The sequence below is a fragment of the Vidua chalybeata genome, chromosome 1 (genome assembly GCF_026979565.1).
Source record: "Vidua chalybeata isolate OUT-0048 chromosome 1, bVidCha1 merged haplotype, whole genome shotgun sequence".
In the NCBI taxonomy this organism is placed as follows: domain Eukaryota; kingdom Metazoa; phylum Chordata; class Aves; order Passeriformes; family Viduidae; genus Vidua; species Vidua chalybeata.
This window is the reverse complement of record NC_071530.1, coordinates 55,876,895-55,894,233: the sequence shown is the minus strand read 5'-3', so window position 1 is coordinate 55,894,233 and position 17,339 is coordinate 55,876,895. Positions and strand designations below refer to the sequence as shown.

The window sequence follows — 17,339 nt, the reverse complement described above, 5'->3', positions numbered from 1 at the left end:
TATTAAGTGTGATGAAAAGAAACCTGAGGAGAAGACCACAGTTCCTGACCTAACCTCCCATAGGCCTCAGAACTGCTGATATAATTGGGAAAACTGCCAGGTTTTCAGGACAAATCTTTTTTGGGTCTGAAACAACAGTGACATATTTCAAACTAAATTCAGGTTGGGAAAAATCCCTTAAGTTAGCCTTCTTATTCAGACAGATTGAGAGAGAAAGGTAATAGCAGTTATGAAGCAGAAGAAAAACTTCAGAAAAAGGCCAGGGGGAAAAGCTGGTAGTGTTTGTAGAATGGGAGTTAGAGTGGGACAAGCACAGCTCAGCAGGCAGTAGAATATGAGACAAGGTGTAACCTGTGCCACCTGGCCAAGGTGAAACATGGGTCTCCCCTTTGATGAAGCCATGTCAGGGATACAATCTTGAGCTAAGAAACAGGGCAACATGCTACCTTGATTCTGGCATTTGGCAATCTCACAAAAAAAAAAAAAAAAAAAAAAAAAATCTGTTTTCATAGACTGTTAGATTTGATTTCTCATCCCTCACCCTGAAAATTAAAATGGAGAAAAGTATTCTACCACATTTTTATAATCTTCTATCCAATTCTATATATAGGTTTCATTAATTTAATATTGAGCAAGTATTCTGACCTCTTAATAATAGGTAATCACTTTATTGTCAGTTTCCTACTCTGTGTCATTCACCTAAAATCAACACAGTAAAATAATAATTTTAGCAATTAGTCTGATCATTTAAGTTAGATAAAGGTAAGGGGCAGATCATGCCCAGTTCTCAAGTGCCCTATCTCCACTGAGAGACTGATTTAGAACAGAATTCATTCTCTCTATGAAGTGGTCTCTGCTGGATAAAACAATCACTTCCTTTACTATTCCTTTTATCTTTTTGACTATAGCACAGAGCAGCATCATTAAGACTGAATAACACAGATCTCAGATTGCAAGTCCAGAGGAAAACTGCTTGTAATTATTATTATATTATATTATATTATATTATATTATATTATATTATATTATATTATATTATATTATATTATATATTATTGTACATTACCACTTACACAGGTTAGTACAAAGCTGGTATCATGATGTGTGTCCTTCAGCTTCAGGGGAGCCTATCTGAGTCCCTTCTCACTTGTGTTGGTATAAATCTAGAATGATTTCAAGCAAGTCAATACATCATATCTGAATGCATGTCTGCAGCAGGAGCATCTCTGCTCAAGGTTACTACTTCATTAATTTCTGATTCATTATGGGTTAATTCTTTATGGAACTGCAGGTTAATTTACTAAAGCATTGCATATCTAGAAGTTCAAGCATTAAAATGGCACTAGCTACCTAAAAGGCAATAGAAATGAACTAGAAATATGTGAATTATTTCTTTCCAACACTCACAGGAGATTATAGTATGACCAAGACACGATAAACTAATTTTCACTGCTCTTTTACTAATAAGATTAATTTCTCCATTAATTCTTTATTTCTGTCAAAACCAATTGCAAATAAAATCTCCATTTGCAGCCATTCAAAGTATTGAAATTTTGGATTTGCTGCAGTAAATAATCTTATGACTAAATTAATTTGTACTTATGAATCTATACAAAATAGCAGTCTTCATTGTATTTTAATTCTGATAGTAAGCAAAGTGGGCCAGAGGACACTAAAATCTACTTTGCACTATTAATGACTCCCATGACACTTAGGCCTTAGGCCTTTGGGATCTCAATTATCCAGTGCATTATGCACTCAGAATTTTAATAAAATCAAGACATCTTACCCAGGACTACTCAGGTCAATATGCACCCCACTAGACCTAAAAGGAGGAAAGTGTCCTATCTCTTTCAAGGGGTATTTCACTACTAAATGGAAAAGATTTAGCAGAGAAACTTTCATTACGTCCAATCCAAAGAGCAGGCCAATGGCAGGCATAGAGAGCCAAAATGTCAGACCAGCTCTAGTCCAGACACATGAGCCAGGCTGAGCAGAATGCTAACAAATGTGCTGGTTTCTTCCATTGTTAAAAAACATATTATTTTTCTTGAATTTTGATCTAGTTCTTCCTTTGGCGAAACTGGAAGAAACAAATGTGCTAAAGGTTGTGGATTTGATTTCTAAAACAAAGCCACTTTGTCACAGAAGTCCTACAGGGTTCTTAAAAGCTGTCTGGAGTAACACAATACACAAAATCCTGCTATGTATAAACTGCTGTTCTCTGCTTATCAAGAAGATAAGAAGTGAGCCCTACAGAGGGAATCATTAGCTCATCAATTCTCTCGCCCCAGAAGGGGATGTACACAGCTTGCTTACACACACACACACACACACATACACACACACACACAGAGGCTCACATGGTAACAAAGAGATTTTAGTACATCCAAAAGTCTCTGGTTATTATTTTAGCTGCTGCAGCACTAGTGCTTCCACTAATCTCCAAAAGCAAACTGGGCATTGCATTCCTTTTGGCAGCAGCTTGCTCCTACAATTTTGCCCAGCAATGACTGAGAACTTTTATTTTTACTTTGAAGGGTGCTGCCTTCATGTCAGAAACCACATTTACTTGGAACTCTCCAATGTCTTTGGCATTGTGGTACATAAAGCTATCGTCTTCCACCAGTACGAATGTGCTCTGAGTCACAGGTCAGGTCCTAACTCTGCCCAGCCTGTTCTTAGATATATAGCCAATAGTATTAATACTGAGGAAACAAACTGCTTTAGTATGGCTAGAGACCACTGAAACACTTAGAGTTGTAGAAGTAAAAGCTTACATCTAGCTTCTGCTCCCTATACAGGTGAGCAGTAAACATGGGGATGTATAGAGTTGAAAACGTAATTTCAAACAAATTATTCAGCTACTGTATTCCAGCCACTATGGACTATAAATCCTTGCAGAAAAAGCACATGAAGCTGAAAAATACATCTTTTACCAAATTCATAGATTGAAACAGAACTCAAGTTACAGAGGTTGATACTCTTAACATAGGTCAGTATCACAATCACATGGGGTTTGATTTGATGTTGATAAAGCAAGATGGATGAAATAGAAATAAATCTCACTACCTTTATTTTATTTCCATGGGTTTAAAATACTGTAGTCAAGTCAGCTGTATTCTTTTGTCTCCAAACAGTTTGATGTTATAAATCATAGAATTACAATAAAAGATGTCTATTAGCCACACACAAATAAACACACACATATAATATTTAATTCAAATATACAGGAGAAAATGTCTCACCCACTTAATGGAAAAGTACTTGAGCTAGACAAGGTAAATAACTGACAAAATATCATTAGGATACTTTTGCATTCATTTTTTATTCCAAAAGTTTTATTTTTTGTAAACCTGACATTTCCAAAACAGTGCAAGTGAATCAGAATACAGGTGAACACAAGCTTCTAAATACAGGTGACATAAGTAAGAGTGAACACATTCTTCCAACCATTCTTCCAAGTTCACAAAAAGAAATATACAATTTCACAATATGTAAGCAATAACATTCTGAGAAAAAAAAGGGACAATGGTGCAGGTACTCTACTGTGCATGCAAACCAAACTCCAAAAGCAATTAGTCTTCATGCCAGTTTAATTAATGTACATTCAATGAACAAAATTCTATTTTCATTTATATCCAAGAAACCCTATGAAGTGGGTAAACTTGGGATTAATTCCATTACTCCCTTAATTCTTTAGTGAAAGCAGTATTATATGTTTCCATGGCAAATGGATACTATGCTTTAAACTTTTGCAAAACTCCAAAATGTGCCCATAAACAGAAGACATTCAAGAAAATTGGTACTAAATATTGTCAAAGAAATATTTTTCATATCTATTGTTTTCAGCAAACTGGGCTACCTGCACATCACTGACTTGGTATGTGGGATCATTATCATTGATGTATTTAGGCGTAGAAAGGGATGTTTTCACTGTTATGCTTGCAGAAGTCTTTGCCACTTTGAAAAGATTGCTTAAGTGGTCTACAGGCTTGGTATTTAGATCAGGCATAATTTCTCTCTCAGATAACCCAAGCAACTTGTGAATTTTTCTTGTCAGATGTTGAAACAGTACACTTGATTCACTTTAAAACTATTTTCTCCCTAAATCATGCAGATAGCTAATAGTTAATAAATATCAGTCAATACTGTAGTAATAACAGACACTTGATGGTGGTGGTAAAAAGCAAACAGGAATAGGAATGTGGCCCATTTTTATAATTTGAAGCTACCATGAATATGGCAAGGAAGAGCAAGACCTGTTCTCAAGCAGATTTCTTGCATGTTCTCTGCATTCAAGTTTCCAAACTTCCAGCTGTTCTTTTACCACACTCTTAAGGAAGAAGACATCCTGCAGCCTTTCAATCCTGGTTTCACTTTCTACCACAGACCTTGGCCCTTCTTTCCTTTACATGGATTTTATATCAGCATGTCATTTACTTCTTATTTACACAAAGTGTAAAATACAAGTCGAATCTAAATCCAAGTCTTACAAAGTTCCAGTATTTCTATTCAGAAATCCAAGAGCTTTTTGAAGAAACGTGTTTGAATTAATTACAACTGGATTTCTTCTAATTCAACAAATTATTTGTTAAAAAATTACCAACAATAAAAGTGGCAAGCTAAGATCCAGTAACACCTGCGCCTTTACTAAACCTGCTTCTAAATTCTTGAGGAAATACATTCAGTACTTAGAACACCCTTGAGATAGGCAATCTCAAGACTCAAATATCCAAACATTTTAATCCTTGCATCTACTTATGTCTCTTAAAATTATCATATTAACAAAGACATGAAAGACATAATGATCGCAGCAATTTATCACTTGCTTTGATAGCAACAGATCACAATCTTTAACAGGAGCTTTAAAACTATCCATCTTAATAATAATACGACTTAATTACCTTTTCTAAAAAAAATTATTTAAAGGAATTTGTCAATGTCATAGTGGTTTACCTAATTATGTCCTTCTGGTCTCTCAACTGTACAGTCCTAGAGACTTCAAAACAAAACTTCCCAAAGAGAACACTCTGCGCTGCCTTCTTCGGTGACCCAAAGCAAGCTACATCTTGGTACATGTCACCGAAGAAGTGTTTATATCCTCTCCCATCCAGGCTAGTAAAGGACAGACTCAAGATACAGAGTATCACATCTGTGAAATACTTTAGGTTCTGTAGCTTAGAAATCAAATACCAAATTTAACTTAAAGAAAGAGACAGTAAAAAGATTTTGGCTTATTTCTATTAAATTATCTATATATGATATTACCAAGCATTGTGAATTAAGCATATGAGGATTTCAGCTACTTTTATCTGCAAATCTCTCTTTTCTGTCTTACATTGATGTTTAAAAGTACAGTAGAATTCATATATATATATATATATATATATATATATGTATGTATGTATGTATGTATGTATGTATTTCCAAAGATTTAGAGAGATATCAGTGCTTGAGTGAACGATATAGCTATTCAATAGAAATTATAAAACATTGATACAAATATAAAGACATACTCAATATAAAAAGCTTGTATTTATAAAAAATATTCTTAGGTAAAAGTCTTCCCCTGAGGGCATACTACATAGTTGGATTCATAAATTGTGCTCTGCATTGCAGCTTGGTTACCAAAATTCGAAGTTCAACTCTTAAATGAAGTGTGAATTGCTCCAGTCACCTGACATGGCTGCAGTGGTTGCCTCAGGATATGTTCCCTAGCTTTTTGGAGTAATAAGGACACAGCATCAATGGGGTCTCCAAAAAATCTGGAGAAGATTCCTTCTTCCACATATGGAAGATACGAGAGCAGGACCTATACACTAGCGAGTGCATGTCACATGACTGGGCAGTTTTGTTTTCATGGGCAGTTTACTGATTTTTCTGGACCCAGTTCCAACTATCTTCATTCTCCTTTCTGCTCTTTTCAGCCTCAATAATTTCTTTGTACCTCCGGCGGAAGAAGCCCATCTGCAAATCAGAAGAGATGACAGTGGTAAGTTATCGAATCATTAAATTCAAATTTTCTTTGTCAGTATGATGACAGATGCATTATGCAGAAAGAACTAGCCCAGGAATTAGCATTTAATTCCTCCAAGTGCCAGTCCAAAATCTTAGCTCCTTATTTATATCAATATAAATGCGATCAGACTAGGTCCTATATCTTCACAAGAACTCTGCTCCTTATAGATGAACTACTCTGAGGTAAGAATTCTCTTATATGAAGTATGAGTAAAAAAAAAAAAAAAAACAAAAAACAAAACAAAACAAAACAAAACAAAACAAAACAAAAAAAACAAAAAACAAAAACCAAAAACAAACCATTAAGTATTTCTAATAAATACAGACCAGCAGAGGCAGATACAGGTTTATTGGTTTAAAATAGAGACTAATGCTAAATTTGCAGCTGAACCTAAAACCAGGCTAACTCTTGGGTCTTAAGTAAATGCTGACAGAATTTTATGAAAAGTACTCTCAGTGTCTACAACCACACAAAACAAGAAGGACCAGAGGAATACAATGCAGTCACCCATGTCCCACTTCTCAGTTCCAGCTATAATCACTGATAGTTACTTTTGCATATTTTCTTGTTTCCTAAACCCTTATACTTAAAGAAATGCAACTGGTTTTCATCTCAGTTTGGATAAAAATTCTCATATCTCTGTTTCTTTAAGTCTCTCAAATAAACAAACATTATTTTAATAACAGACTTTGGTAAGCATTCAAGAATAACTCCTCAAACGTAGCAATGCACTGTTGATATCACTGAATAAATATTCTGTTCAACATAATTAAACATAATTTATGTAATTCCCACCACTCTAAACCCGTTTTCTTAGTCCGGCTGTGTAAAACATGTTTTAGTCTTCCTTTATCAAACAGTTATTGCCACCCTTTATCCCCAAACTGACTGCGTGTAGGAATATTTTGTGTTGTTTTGTCATTACTAAAATTCAGTTAAATTTGACTTAGTTTCAGTTTTCAACTTTAATTTTCTTCAAGTGTATTTTAATTCACAGGGGTCTAAAAGGCAGCATATTCAATCTGTCAAGGGGGCTTCCCCAATACATCTTCCTAAAGTCTAAGTCCTTGCCTGTGCCTCAAATTACATCCTGAATTCACAGTGACATGAGACTATGCACACACCATCCTATCATCAATCCTTATCTCTGCCTCTTGCCTTCTGTGCAAAGGACACAGAAGCTGTCGCACAGTCTAACAAGCCCATCTCTTTTGGTAAATGGGACATGCTATTAATCTAGAGATAAGTGTACTCTGCTAGGAGCATAGGTATACATTACATACATACTTACTCTGCTAGTTCCAGCCAGACAGGGGTAATTTCTGCAGTAGCCAGAGGGGGCATGGCTAGAACCTGGAGATTATTCTACACAACCTCACATCATTGCCAGGAGTGGGGGGAGTCTCTTCCAGGGGAGGGGGTTCCTTCTGGTCAAGAAAGCAAAGTGGAGGGAACAGTGGGGTAATGCTGGCTCCAAGCCAGAGGGAGTAGTCCAGGTAATGTGGCTGCAGTCAAGTCAGGCTCAGTAGCATTTTGCATGTGAATCACTCTTTTTCTACTCTTTCGTTATTAATATTGTTGCTATTACGAATTGTTTTCTTACCTCATTGTTGTTCTTACCACAACCCATGATCTTCACATTTAGTACCTCCAATTCTCCTCTCCATCCTGCCTAAGGGGACTTTGGCGTGTTTCAGTGGGAATGCTAAATTCAAGAATACAATTCCTAAAGCATGACAGCCTAATTTGGTGCCAAGTGGGTCCCAAAGGTTATGATAACAACAGATCTGCCCAGACCAGGCTGGAAACAAACTGCATCTAAGCGTTTGTTGCAATAGGTACAGAGCCACTGCCTACGATGTTGCTTGATCTGTTCATGTGGTTGTGATACTTAACCCTATATATACTCCTGTATGTCCTCCTTGCAGTGCTCTTTTTTAGAGAAGGGAGAAGGATCAGAATTTGTTGATGCACTGTGTGATAACAGTTTATCACATCATAATATGTAACGATGGTCATTTGGGGTTTGTATTCAGTGTTGTTCTCCTACACTTGCCTCAGGCGTACTATTTGGTAGTCTGTTGCATCCCGGAGTTTGGGTTTAGATTAGTGTTTTTAATTTATGTTAAAATAAGTCAAGTTCTGTAATCCCGCGTTTCCCCCATGTTGTTCCCCCCCCGCCGCGGTTTCTAGCCCCACGCTGCCTGCAGCCGGACCTTACCCCTCTGCCGCTACTGTAACCACCCTGCCGTCTGGCCCCAGGAAACCCCGTGCTGGCCACCCCAAGCCACACGATCCCTCTCAGCCCATGGCTCGGTGCCCGCCCCTGCGGGGTTCTCTGGTTGGTCGCTGTTGCTGGCGTCACCGCCACGGCAGCCGCCCCTATTGGGCGGCAGGCTGTGGATCCTCTCGCCCCGCCCCTCCATAAAGCCCTATCCCGCCGGCAGTCAGGCGCCATTTTCTCCCATGCGAGTGCCGGGAGCGGTCGCGTCTTTCCATCGAACCGTGCCATGCGTGACCAATAAACCGTTCCTGCCAAGCACGGAGTAAATGGACAGATTCCTTACCTCTTTGCCGGGTCCCTAGCGCACGGTAACAGAGGCTGGCCAGCCCACGCGCCCGAGACACGGACCCGTGTCCGGGAACCCACGGCAGAAAACCCTGGCAGCACGTGGAAGCTACGCCACAGTCGGGCTCCCAAGAGACGTGTGCAGCCGATGAGAGAGAACACCCACGCCGCAATTGGCGCCCAACGTGGGGCCGAGGCCAGCGCTGAGCTGATCGCGTGGATGGAGGTTCACCGCAGAGCTCCAGGAACAGCGCTAGGAGCCACCGCCGCTGGCCAGGGGCCGCGCCGCCGCCAAGGGGGGAGCGCCGCCGCCAAGCCAGAGCGGGCAGCGGTCCGTGCCGGATCACAGCTCCGTGCCGGACGGAAACCGAGAGCAGGGGCTCTCCAAAGTACGTCAGTGAAGTCTCCGTCGCCCACGGGGGACCAGACAGTGTGTCCTGCGTGGGACAGGAAGTGCAAACTTTCGCAGCCAGGAGGGCAGAAGAAAGGACACTTCCCGGGACTCCCGGACCCTGGTGGCAGCTTTCCTTTGCAGAGACTTCAGTCTGGTAAGTATTAGTCATGGAAACGTGTCCAGCTAATACGGGGAGGGCTGGCCGTGTTCCCGAGGTTGGGATGTGTGGTGCGCAGCACGAACGGCAGCCGCTGGAGTCACCTGCGTTTTTTTGCTTTTTTTTTCTTTTAACTGCCCCAGGGGTGAGGTGGTTTGGGTGGAAGAAGCATGGGGACCGTGCTATCTGCCCAACAAAAGGAATTTTATTCCCAAGTTAAGGAAATCCTTTTGGTGAAGGGCCCCTACCCAAAAAAATTAGTGAAGAAATTTGTCCGGTGGTTGTTCTTTGCTTTCCCCTGTTTGTCTGCCGAGGACGCGCGCAAAACAGAATTTTGGGAGCAAGTGGGAAAAAGGCTAGCAGAGGGGATCGGTAGGGATCCCTCCATAGACGACTGCTTCCCTAAATTCAATTTGTTAATCTCAGATGTGGTAAAATCAGACCCCGCGCGAAACTCGGTTGGGGAAAGGAAAGAACCATCCAGAAAATCTGTTACTCCCTCTGAATCTGTTTCCCCATCCCCTTCTCCTACCCCTTCTTCCCCTAACCCGGGTGAGCGAGGGGGGGCACCCCGTCAGTCTGAGACGCAGGGCAGCTCCACAAACGTGGACCGTGCTCCTGGCTCCCCCAGGCCACCCCGGCGTCCCTGCCTTAGCGAGATCGGTCGATTTGCTGAGGCCACGACCGTAAACCCCCCTTCCAATCCCTTTTTCCCAGTTGAAAATCCCAGTTTCGGCGCTACCCCGCGCAGTTCTGTTTCTTTAAACCCCTTTCTTTGTTCCTCTGAGGAGGCCGAGGCCACGTGGTTGATCCCTTTGTCTTCCCAAGATGGAGGGCGGCCACATGGCAGGGTCTCTTCTTCCCACAACCCCTTTCTGTTCTTTGTTCCTGGTGTCCCCGCCTCTGACCCAACCCCCACCTGCCTCCCTGTGGGTGTGGGCGCCGCCCCCTCAGGAGGTCAGGTTACTCCCTCACCCATTGCTCTCCCTCGAATGGGCGTTCCCTCGAGTCCTTTGCATGTCGTCCCTGCTGAGTCATCGACCCTGCCCTCCCCCACCGGGGAGAGCTCTGCCATCTCCACCCCGCTGCCTGAGGGAGGCAGCCCCCGTCCTGTTGCCCGCACCCTGTCCCCATCTTCCCATGGGTCCTGGAGATCCGGGCGGGAGGGAAGAGGGGAGGGAGGAGCAGGAACCCCTATCCCCATCTTCCCATGGGCCCCGGAGAGCCGGGCGGGAGAGAAGAGGAGGCGGGGGGGGACGGGAACCCCTACCTCCAAGTTCCCATGGGCCCCAGAAGTCTGGACGAGAGGGAAAAGGAGAGGGGGGGGAATCGGAGCCCCTGCCTCCACATTCCCATGGATCCCGGAGACCCGGGAGGGAGGGAAGAGGAGGGAGGGGGGAACAAGAGCCCCCGACTCTGCAGTCCCATGGTTCCCGGAGACCTGGGAGAGAGGGAAGCAGGGGGACGTGGGTCTCTGAGCATTTTCCAGATTCCGTGGAACGGGTCGAGCCGACAGATGAGAGGCATGTAGAGGGATCGGAGGTTCAGGACAAGTTAGTCCTGGAAGCGGCATCCATGAACACTGCTGCCTTGGATGCCGTGCCTCCAAAAAACGCTGGTCCGAAGCAGCCTCCAGCAAGACGCCAGTGCTTCCACTGTAACCAGAGAGGACATTTTGTTGTTCAGTGTCCATTTCTGGGCAGGGCACCCACAGGGACAGTGGGAGGGGGGAGAGGGGGGGAGGGAGACCCCATTCCCCCAAAAAACTGAAGAAACAACGCGCACCTGCCTCGCGTGAAGATAAAAGTAAGGCAGGCCACAGCACCTTAAGGGGAGCTGTGATTGATCAAGTAACTGTGCAGGTGGTAGTTCAGAACATCAGGGTTCCTTTGAGTGCGGCAGATGACCCCACCAATCGGGGGGTTGCATCAAACCGCAGGCGACGCAAAAGGAAAAGGACCTTACGATCTCCTCAAAAAATGTTTTTCCCCAAAGCCCCAGGAAAACTTTCCAGCCACCCCAGTCTGTGTGTGTCCCAAATCCCCATGTTTGCAATAAAGTTGTCCCAGTTTCCCTATCCCTAAACACCCTAAGAAGAACCAGCACCAGTACCATCTCCAGGCCCTCTCCACCTGCATAGCAGCCACTGCAGTTGCAGCAGCAGAAGAAGCTGGGAGAAGAGGCCACCGCTTGAGAGACTGAATCAACACCACTGCTTTATTTTTATATTTTATTAAGCGGGGAGATGTTGCATCCCGGAGTTTGGGTTTAGATTAGGGTTTTTAATTTATGTTAAAATAAGTCAAGTTCTGTAATCCCATGTTTCCCCCGTGTTGTTCCCCCCCCACCCCCCGCGGTTTCTAGCCCCACGCTGCCTGCAGCTGGACCTTACCCCTCTGCCGCTCCTGTAAGCACCCTGCCGTCCGGCCCCGGGAAACCCCATGCTGGCCACCCCAAGCCACACGATCCCGCTCAGCCCATGGCTCGGTGCCCGCCCCTGCGGGGTTCTCTGGTTGGTCACTGTTGCTGGCGTCACCGCCACGGCAGCTGCCCCTATTGGGCGGCAGGCCATGGATCCTCTCGCCCCGCCCCTCCATAAAGCCCTATCCCGCCGGCAGTCAGGCGCCATTTTCTCCCATGCGAGTGCCGGGAGCGGTTGTGTCTTTCCATCGAACCGCGCCATGTGTGACCAATAAACCGTTCCTGCCAAGCACGGAGTAAATGGACAGATTCCTTACCTCTTTGCCGGGTCCCTAGCGCACGGTAACAGGGGTAGGCCAGCCCACGCGCCCGAGACACGGAGCCGTGTCCGGGAACCCGCGGCAGCAAACCCCGGCAGCACGTGGAAGCTACGCCACAGCCGGGCTCCCATGAGCCACGTGCAGCCGGGGAGAGCGAAAACCCACACCGCAGTAGTCCAGTAAAAATTGTATCCAGTCTGTTGGGGGAGAAGGGAAGGATGACTTTCCCCAGCTTTTTACTCCCTTTCCTCCATCAAGCCTGTACAACAGCTTTGGAGAATTCTGAATTCCCTTTGGATGTTAAGGAAAGCATGTTGTTGTTGCTAAGTCTAACAGGTCTCCTCAGTGCAGTCTGCACCACGTAAGAATTAAATAACAGACTTTTAACATGATTTTTCAGAGATCTGCTCTGATGGTGGATAATGATGAGTGGCATGGAATGTGAGAGAAAAATGCCCAGTTGTTGGAGGAATCTACTCGAGTGACTTGGGAGTTCATTGCTGAAACACTACAGGACCCCAATAAAGTGACAGAATATTTGCAAGGAGAATGCTGTGGCAATTCCACAGAGAAGCAATTGATTGCAATGTGCTGGGCCCAGGCTATGATTTGCTGGACACTACCCTGAACTAGATAACATCCTCAGGTGGAGGGAAATGAAAACACACCATCAGGCGCTGTAGCCACTGCAGCTGACCCAGATGAGCAACTTGTGCCGGTAGCAGGTGTCCCTATAAAGAAATTCAAGACAAATTTAATTCACTTAGTGAGGGATGAAGAGGAATAGGGCACTCACAATAGGAGGAAGAAGCAGGGCCAGAGAGAATCACCTGATCCCTCAGGTGAGCTGCAAGATATGCAAAAACATTTCAGCCACCAGTCAGGAGAGCCCTTGTGACCTGCCTGTTCTGATGCTGGGATATTAAAACATGCAATATGAAACTAGATGGTAGTGAAGCCAAGCAATTGGGATCCCTGTTCCAGGATGTAGGCATTGGCAAGGGGATTGGAAAGAGGACGTTGGCAAGGGGATTAGAAAGAGGACAGAAGCTCTCAGCCTCTGGAGGCAACATCTGTCAAGCATGAGGGAACAGTATTCTCTCCTGGGTGACTTAATAGTGCACTGAGACAAGTGGAATGCCATGGAGAAATGTATCCAGGACCTGAAAGAATTAGCCGTGCTGGAGGTAATCTATAGGGACTCAAATAACAAACAGTCCCCTGTAGATCCAGATCAGATCCAGTGTACACAATCCATGTGGCAGAAGTGTCTATGGAGTGTGCCATCATTGTACACCAACCCTTTGGCATTGATGTCAATGAAAGAAGAAGAAACACTGCTTCGGGTGATCACCCAACTTTGACAATATGAAGCTCTTTTTTCCTCCCTACCAACCTGTGCCTCAACTGTGAAAAGACTGAACAAGACTGTGGACAGACCTGAAAGACTCAAGCAACGTAGAGAGAAAATGTCCCATGCCCCTGCCAGTATGGACCAAAATCTCTGCTATTGGGAGCATGTACCCCTCTGCTGGAGAGAGGGGTACACACCACGAGGTAACCTGCAGTTACCTGACCACAGAGAGGACATGAGAAAGTGAGATGGAAAACCCACCTCTGCCCTCACAGCAGGGGTACATGAATTGAGAGGAAGAACAATCACCAACAGAAATTCTTCAAGGATAATCCAGTTTCCAGTGGGCAAGTCTTCAGACAGAATGGAAGGGCTGAATGTTATTTCTGATCCTCTTGAAGTGATCTCCAGTTCATGTTTACAAGAACTGAGCAATGACTGCCATGACCAGAACTACAGGGGCCCTGCCTCCAGCCATGTGGAAGAAAGGGAGAATCAGATCTATTGGACTGTGTGGATCCCATGGCCTGGCACATCAGACCTACAAGAGTAATAAGGCTTTAGTTGACACTGACACACAATGTACCCTGGTACCATCAAGATCTGTAGGGGCATGATCTAGCTCTCTTTCTGGGGTGACAGAGGGGTCCCAACAGCTGACAGTACTGGAACCTGAGGTGAGCCTGATTGGGAATGAATGGCAAAATCACCCCATTCTGATTCGCCCAGAGACCCCGTGCACCCTTGGCAAAGATTAACTCAGGAGAGGCTATTTCAAGGACTCAAAAGGGCATCGTTGGGCTTTTGGGATAGGTGCTGTGGAGACAGAGGAAATTACGCAACTGAATACCTTGCCTGGTCTCTCAAAGGACCCTTGTGGGACTGCTGAGGGTGGAAGAACAACATACCGATCACTGCCACAACAGTGCATCATCAACAACACCGCACCAATCTGACTCTGTGACCCTCATCCACCACTGAGTGCTGCTGTGAAGGACATGCCGGACCTTCAGGATGAACTGGAGTCCAGGTTCCCACAATTCACCATACATTCATCCAGACTGAATTGGAAAAGGGTGAGGCTCCAGAATAGTTGCAATACTTTGATGCCATCATTGTGTGTGGCAACACAGCAGAGGAAGTTTTTGTGAAAGGGGAGAAGATAGTCCAAATCCTCCTAATGGCCAGTTCTGTCACAAAGCAAAGTAAGGTCAAGGAACTTGCCCAGGAAATTCAGTTTTTAGGAGTAAAATGGAAAAATTATTATAATCAGATTCCAATGGGTATGTGGATGGAATCCTACATGGCAAGTCACAGGAGTTATTAGGGGACAAACTGGATCAAGTCAGATTGCAGTGCTGAAGGCTGTCCAGCTGGGTTTAGATATCACTGAATGAAAGAAATGGCCAGTGCTCTACTTGTACACTGACTCATGAATGGGAGCATAAGTGGGAATGGCTAGGCTGATGGAAGAAAATCATTTGCCAGCAGAGAGATGGGCACTCTACCTGGGCTGCTGAATTCTAGCAAGACATCACTACCCAAATAGAGAAGTTGACTGGATGTCATGTAGACATACATGTATGTCTCGTCATATGCAAGAGTCAGGCTACTGAAGAACACCACAACAACATACAGGTAGATTAAGCTGCCAAGATTAAAGTGTTTTAGGTGGATCTGGACTGGCAACATAAGGGTGATTTTCTTCTGGCTCAGTGGGCCCATTATGACTCCGGTCATCAGTGAAGAGATTCAATATACAGATGGGCTTGTAATAAAGGGATAGACCTAACCACGAACACAGTCTCCCACGTTATCCACTGTGGTAGTCTCTTATTTTACAGCTTGCTCTTCTGTAGTATATTTTGATATTCCTTGTTATAAGTTTGCAATGTTTCATTCCATATACCCCATTTGGCTTCCCTAATGGTTCAGTCCTGAGTTGTTTACCACAGTTTTCCCTGCCACATGTCAATCCACCTGTATACCTTCCTTGTTCCCTTGTCTTACCCCTGTCAAAGATAGCACACTCCTTTAGTTCTGGATCATTCCCTGTCTTTCATCCCTTCCTTGAAGCAGAATTGGATTGTAAGGTTTGCTCCCTCCCCGTGTTGGCTTCTATTGGGGAGCTCTTACCCTGCACCCCTCCCCTAATGCCTTCCTATTGGTCAAAGGTTGTGTCCTCCCCATGTTCCCTCTATCCTTTAAAAGTAGTCCTTTCATATTCAGATTTGTCACTTGCTCTGCCCCCCTTCGAGATTAAATCCTTGGAGATTCAGACAAGTGTCCTTCCCTTATTCCTCTGCCTCAGTTTCCTCGTGCCCTGTGCCTCTGCTGTGCTACCCATGCCATAGCAATCACCGCCATCCGTACCAGTCTTGGCAGAGACTCGGGGGCGGCCACTCCCGTGTTTGCCCTCCGGCCACAAGCGGGACAGCAAGTCGGCGAACCTCCATCCTGTGGCCACTGTGAGCCAGACACAATGAACAACTGTGAAATGTACTGCAGGCCAAGCAAGAACAGCCCCTGTGGGGGACAATGGTCAAAATAGAAATAGAGGGAGGTCTGGAAAATTGATTACATCACACTCCTGCAAACCAAGGCAAGCGCTACATTCTTACAATAGGAGAAGCAACTACCCTGTGCCTCACACCACTGACAAGCCCACCATCATGGGCCTTGAAAAGCAAATCTTGTGGTGACATGACATCTCAGAAAGAATTGAGTCAGACAATGGGACTCATTTAAAAAATCACCTCATAGACACCTGGGCCAGAGAGCGTGGTAAGGAGTGGACGTATCATATTCTCTCTCATGCACCAGCCTCTGGGAAAATTAAAAGATACAATGGACTGTTCAAAAACCACATTCAAAGCAATGGGTAGTAGAACCTTCAAACATTGGGATCTATATCTAGCAGAGGCTACCTAGTTAGTTAATACCAGAGGCTCTACTAATTGAGTTTGCCCTGCTCTATGAAAGCCTTTACATATCAGAGAAGGGGATAAAGTCCCCATGGTGCATATGAGGAGTAAGTGTTAGGGAAGACAGTTTGGTTTAGTCCTGCCCTCTAAGGCAAAGGCAAAGCCATCTGTGGGATTGTTTTTGCTCAAGGACCTGGGTGCACATGGTGGGTAATGCAGAGGGACAGGGAAACACAACACGTACTTCAAGGGGATTTGATTTTGGGTAAGAGCAGTCTGTAATGTTGAATTGTATAATATCAATTGCTGAATGACACTGCTACTGTATGCCATAAGCACCATGAACCATGGATATGGACTGCTCCAGATACACCAGTTGTGAGCTCCTGATGCAGCTTGCAACCACCCAACAGCACACCAGCCCTCCTGCCCTAAAAGATACCTAGGAAAGAGAGAACCCACAGTCATGGACTAAATGAACTCAACAGACATCTTGGAGGGATGGCCATTGACTATAGAAATTATACCAGTGCTGTATAGACATACATAACCCGCCCCCCCTCCCACTATATATAAACACACACACATTTATGTATAGAGTCGGAAGGTGTAGGATCTGGGCATGATATTCATGATACAGAATAAGGGATGGATAATGTCCTAGTTCCAGCCAGGACAGGATTAATTTTTGTAGTAGCCAGAGCAGGCATGGCTAGAATATGGACATTATTCTATAGCACCTCATATCATTGGTGGGGATGGAGGGAAGACAGTTTCTTCAGGAGAGAAGGGTTTCCTTCCAGTTGAAGTGGTGGGGGAGAGGGATTGATGGGGTTTGTTGGTTCCGAGCTGGAGGGAATGGTTGGTGTAGCATGGCTGTGGTTGAGCCAGGTTAGGCTCAGTGAGCCTTTTGCATGTGAATTGGTCTCTTTCTTTTGTACACTTTTGTTATTAGTATTATTGCTGTTGCTGGTTTTTTTTTCTTATCTCATTTCTGTTTCCAGTAAATTATCTCAGCCTGTGATCTTTACCTTTTGTGCTTTCACTCCTCTCCAGCCCACCACAAGGGAGCAGGTAGTGGCAGGGAGAAGCAAAAGGCTCAAGGATTTAGTGGGAGCACTAAATTAGAGAATACCATTCCTAAACCACAACGTCTGCAACTACTTCATAAATGCACA

General features: G+C 44.4%; 1 protein-coding gene across 2 annotated transcripts in view; it reads right to left on the bottom strand.

Annotated features, from left to right (window-relative positions):
- Positions 1-3,309: 3,309 nt before the first annotated feature.
- Positions 3,310-17,339, bottom strand: part of ITGA9 (integrin subunit alpha 9) — a 273,508-nt gene continuing 259,478 nt past the window's right edge. For both annotated transcript variants that reach the window (XM_053967746.1, XM_053967754.1), the window contains one exon: positions 3,310-5,970. In XM_053967746.1, coding sequence (XP_053823721.1) covers positions 5,872-5,970 — 99 coding nt within the window. In that variant the 3' untranslated portion in view covers positions 3,310-5,871. The remainder of the gene's footprint in view (positions 5,971-17,339) is intronic.